The following is a 4,899-nucleotide window of genomic DNA, read 5'->3' as shown; positions in this document are numbered from 1 at the left end:
TCTGCTTTGTTTACAGCGGTGTAACCAAGGAAACGCTATTGCGGTCGGTTCATAAGCAGTGTTGCCAAGTCCGCGGTTTTCCCGCGGAATTAGACTAACGTTACTTTAACACTGTTACCGCGGGTTGTTGTCCATGTCCGCGGGTTGAAGCGACCCCAATAACAGGCGAGGCCGCGGTCCCGGGGTTCGGCTTCAGCAGCAGACAGAGTTTTATAGTTGCATAGTTGCAACTCTTGCGTCATCAGAACATTGTGTTCAACGCACCACCGTTTCCGTTTAAAAAACGTTTTGCACCGTTTTGTCGGGGCTGAACGCATCCCTGTTGTTTTTGTTTCGTGCAGATGTTTTATGTAGCAAATAAATAAATAACACCTAAAGTCAGACCATTCTTTTTTTGTTTTAAATCCTGAAATTAATCTAACTCAAATAAAAAACAACTGCCCGTGCAGATCATGATTAAAATGCAGTGGTTGCCTCTAATTTCAAACAGCTAGATATTTTTGTTTGAAGCCAGTTTGTTTGTTATAAAGCAAATAGCCAATAAATACATTTGCTTAAATATCAGTATCAGAATCAGCCAATTTGCTAGTTAAAAAAAAAAGAAAGAAAGAAAAAAAAATCGGAATTCTGAATCAGCTATGATCGGTGCATCACTAATTAAAATACTAAGTAAAAGGCCTCAAATTTGAAGTACAATCTGGGATGTCTTTTTCTATCAATTCTTCAATGGGTAGATCTTGTCTTTCATAAAGGCCAAGTTCAGGGATCTTGGGCCTAAAAAGGTTGGTGACCACTGGTTTAAAGCATTCAAATCGCACCGAAAGTCATGCAGAGAACACGCGATCATGCAGGATATGCATGCACACTTCACAAGATCTCACAACTGGATTCAACTAAGTTTGCAAGTTTTGTGAAATTAAATGCTCATTAGCCATTTAAAGATGTTTAAATGATATAAATGCGTTTTTGTTGAATGCTGATGGCAAACGAGAAATTATTATAATGTTTGCCTTTTTATTACTAATAATATAAAAGCAATCGTTATAATACTTTTTTGTATACATTTTAATCCCTTTGTTTAACAGTTCTATCTGATTATTAGACAGACTTCTTCTATCCGTATTAGACAGAACTGTTAACCATGACTGCGAACAAGAGGGAGAATGTGAGCACTGTGTGCTCAGGCGCTGCCGTTATCAGCGCCGTCAAAATAAAAGTCCCGCCTCGAATGCATCGGCCAAACAGAAAAACATATCTGCCGATATTTGCCATTTTTCAAATATCGGCAGATATGTTTTTCCGATATATCGTTCGACCACTAATCCATTACCATGCTAAATTCTTCAGAGAGTTGTCATGATAGAACTGCCCTAATTTTTGTTTTCATATGTCGTTTAAACACCTCTGATGTTTTTATTGACTTATGTTTCTTCCTTCCTCTCTATTCTTGCACAGGAGACACAGAAGGCGAAACAGTTCTTGCCATTCCTGCAGAGAGCGGGCCGCTCGGAGGCTGTGGTGGAGTACGTGTTCAGTGGCTCCAGACTCAAGCTCTACATGCCCAAAGAAACATGTCTCATCACCTTCCTGCTCGCTGGTAAGTGTCAGTCGGCCTCGGCCTGTCAACTATGCCACCATCTGTGACCACATAACAACCACAATGTGGCAGCTGATCGCTGTTGCACCACCAGTCTAACACTCTCTATTTTGTTCAGTTCTCTAATATTTCAAGGAACAGTTCACCTAAAAAATGAAATTTGTCATAATTTTCACGTTCCGTTAGGTGTTTTTTTCCTTTGTTATACAACAAAGGAGAAGTTTAGCTGAATGTTCAAGCTGCTTTCATGCATACAATGAAAGTGGTTGGTGACCAGGGGCTGTGAAGCTCCAAAAAGCACCATAAAAGTGATTCAGATGACTCACTTTATTACTTTTAAAGCCATTGAAAGACTGAAAAGCTGTTCACTGAAAATCTTGCCTTGAAATCTCGCCTAACAATCATAATCATCATTCACTTTCACTGTGAAAAAAGCTAAAATTCTACTTTAATTAACTCGTTTTGTGTTCCATGGATGAAAAAGCCATAGAGGTACTGAAAGACAAAATGGTGAGTAAATGATGACAGAATTTTCAATTTTGTCAGAACTATTCCTTTAATAATTCATACATGCTTATTAAACACTTATTGGTGAGATGCTTTTTGTGGAAGGGGTTTCTTTCTCCTCGAGATGCTCTGCTGGTGGAGTTTTGAGACTGAATAGCTTCTGTCCTTCCACTCTGACCTGCGGAGGCTGGTGTTTTCTGGGAGGTCTGGAAAGCTGATCTTTGTGCAGGCGTTTTGTCTATGCGTCTAACCTCCCGAAGGCAAGATGGGGATCTGAAGGGCTCAATCTGATGGAAGGTTAAGTGTCACATTTGCTGGCTGTGAGGTCTTGCTACTCAGCATCTGTTCTTCCCTTTGAGTTTCCTCACCCTCTCTGTGTGGAACATATATGTGGACATGCTTGTGTGAAAGTATCTGAGCAGGTACAGATATCACTGCTGCACATCAGGGAAGGTGGTGGAGCATCTGTAACCTTTGACCTTTAATCATTGCTCTGCATGTAGCCAATTGCCATTCTCGCTAGCACATTTGTGGGTGTGTTGCCAAATTCTTCACCCTTTGACGTTTTTATATATATTTTTGTGATTTAGGGTTTTCAGATACCAGTAACCGTTTACATTTTTTTTAACATGTTCATTTTAGCATTCACACTACCATTCAAAAGTTTGCACTTTGTTTTTGTGAGTAGTCAAGGCTGCATTTACTTGATCAGAAATACAGTAAAACTGTAATAATATAAAACATTATTACAAATAAAAATGGCTATTTTTAAATTAAAATGTAATTTTTTCATGTGATAGCAAATTTTCAGCAGCCATTACTCCATTTTTCAGTGTCACATGATCCTTTAGAAATCTTTCTAATATACTGGTTTCGTAACATTTATTCTCACTGTTGATACTTTTTTCAGGATAATTGAGTAGAATATTCCAGAAACAGAATTTATTTGAATTAGAACTTTTTGTAACATTTTTTGTAACATCTTTACCGCCACTTTTGTTCAATTTAATTTGTCTTTGCTGAATACGTTTATCAATTTTATTTAAAAAAATAAAACATTTTTACTGATACCAAGAATGGTATGGTACTAATAAAGTTTTAAAACCAAAATTGTACCTTAACAGGAATGCACTATGAATGAGCATTGAACAATTGCATTTTTATTAACTAACATGAACAAAGTTTATAAAATATGCTTTAAAAAAGTGGAGCTGGGATGAGAGCTTAGTGAGTATTAACATGTTAAATAACACCAAAAGCATTATAATTGACTAAATAAAAATATGGTAAAGTGGACACGCTTTATTTGACCAATTCTTATCATTTTCTTGCATTTTGCCCATTTTCTTGAGTTTTGTACAACATGGGAACTGTATATGGCGTGCACAAACATTCAAGCTTCATTAGGCTACATAAAGAGACTGTCGCTTTCTTGTGGTTGCTCAATTTCTTCCCGACGGACATCAGTGCCCTTCCAACCCCGACCTCAGCCTCTCTCCGTATCACTCAGAACAAGCCATTGACTGATTTGTGTTATTTCTGAGGAGTTTATTTCTGTCCTCTCACCATCCGGTCTAATTATTCACCCTGAAAACAGAGAAGAGAGACACCCATCTATTTCAGCATCCCTCCATCCTTCCATTTATTTGTCTCTCCTTTCCCCAACGGAGAACAAACATCCTCCACCCTCACCGTGCTTAATTTTGCATATCGTCATTGGAGATATTTCAATTAATTTGGTCATTTGTTCCCGAGTCTTTGTCTTTTGTGTTTTCCTTCCTCCATTTGTTCCTTTTGTAATAATTTTTTTTTCCTTTGGTTTCTTCCTATGAGAGATTTCGGACAGAAAGCCTTTCCTTATCACTCTACTTTTTCTTATTTTCTGAAATGGTTAATTTTTCAGATGCCTTTTTTCCTGTTTGCCTCATCTCTCTTTCTCGTTTATGTGTGATTTGATCATGTAGGCTGGGATGTTTCGTGAAGCAGTTTGTTTGAGGGTTTATGAGTCAGATTCAGCTGATAGTTTTTGGTTTGTGTTGAAAATGAGCCCCATTTTTCACCGTCGTAGGTACTTTGGGATCTGGTCTCCTGGCACAGCTCTTTCTGATGTTTCTAGTCTTGTTTGAGTATTTGTAGAAGCCATTTTTCTGTCAGAAAAAGGAAAGGACTGACAGCACCAGGGGCTGTGAAATGTGCTACAGCACATATGAAAGAGCTTTAGCAGTTCAAGAGGTTATTGACTTTACGACATACAGGGCAGTGCACCATAAACTCAACAGTGTAGATTGTGTTTGATTACCTGCAGGCCTTTCTCTGCACTCTATTTTTATGATTTTATGGTTGCATGTTGAGGTCTCATATCTGTGTGGATCCAATGGGTCAAGGTTTGGCTAGTCAACTGCTAGTAGATGCCATAAGTGAGCATTCCTTTAACTTTTTGCTCTTTTGACCTTGTGGACCTTTAGAAATTAAAATATCGTAAAGCTCTTTTTGCTTTTTTACTTTTTGTCTGCTGACTATATTCAGTTTAAAATTATTTAAAATAGAAGCCTGTAATTTTAAGTCTATTCCAATTACAGTGTCATTTCCACAACATCTCAAATACTCAAATAATGCATTGTGTTCAGTGGCATGCCTTTGGCGTAAATTGCATTTTATATGGAATATCCTACTACTAGTCAAATTTACAAATCCATTTTTGGGCAGAAGTTGGTGTGTGTGTGTGGTTTTTGTATATATATATATATATATATATATGTATATATGTGTGTGTGTATGTATATATATATATATAT

At 37.4% G+C, this 4,899-nt stretch overlaps 1 protein-coding gene across 1 annotated transcript in view; it reads left to right on the top strand.

The window, feature by feature from the left end:
• Nucleotides 1-4,899, top strand: part of LOC107695859 (staphylococcal nuclease domain-containing protein 1-like) — a 200,156-nt gene that overhangs the window by 45,603 nt on the left and 149,654 nt on the right. The window contains exon 13 of the mRNA XM_016495938.1: nucleotides 1,456-1,597. Within this exon, the coding sequence (XP_016351424.1) occupies nucleotides 1,456-1,597 (142 nt within the window). The remainder of the gene's footprint in view (nucleotides 1-1,455; nucleotides 1,598-4,899) is intronic.

This window comes from Sinocyclocheilus anshuiensis, unplaced genomic scaffold, assembly GCF_001515605.1.
Source record: "Sinocyclocheilus anshuiensis isolate Anshui unplaced genomic scaffold, SAMN03320099.WGS_v1.1 scaffold538, whole genome shotgun sequence".
In the NCBI taxonomy this organism is placed as follows: domain Eukaryota; kingdom Metazoa; phylum Chordata; class Actinopteri; order Cypriniformes; family Cyprinidae; genus Sinocyclocheilus; species Sinocyclocheilus anshuiensis.
This window is presented reverse-complemented; position numbering and strand designations above follow the sequence as displayed.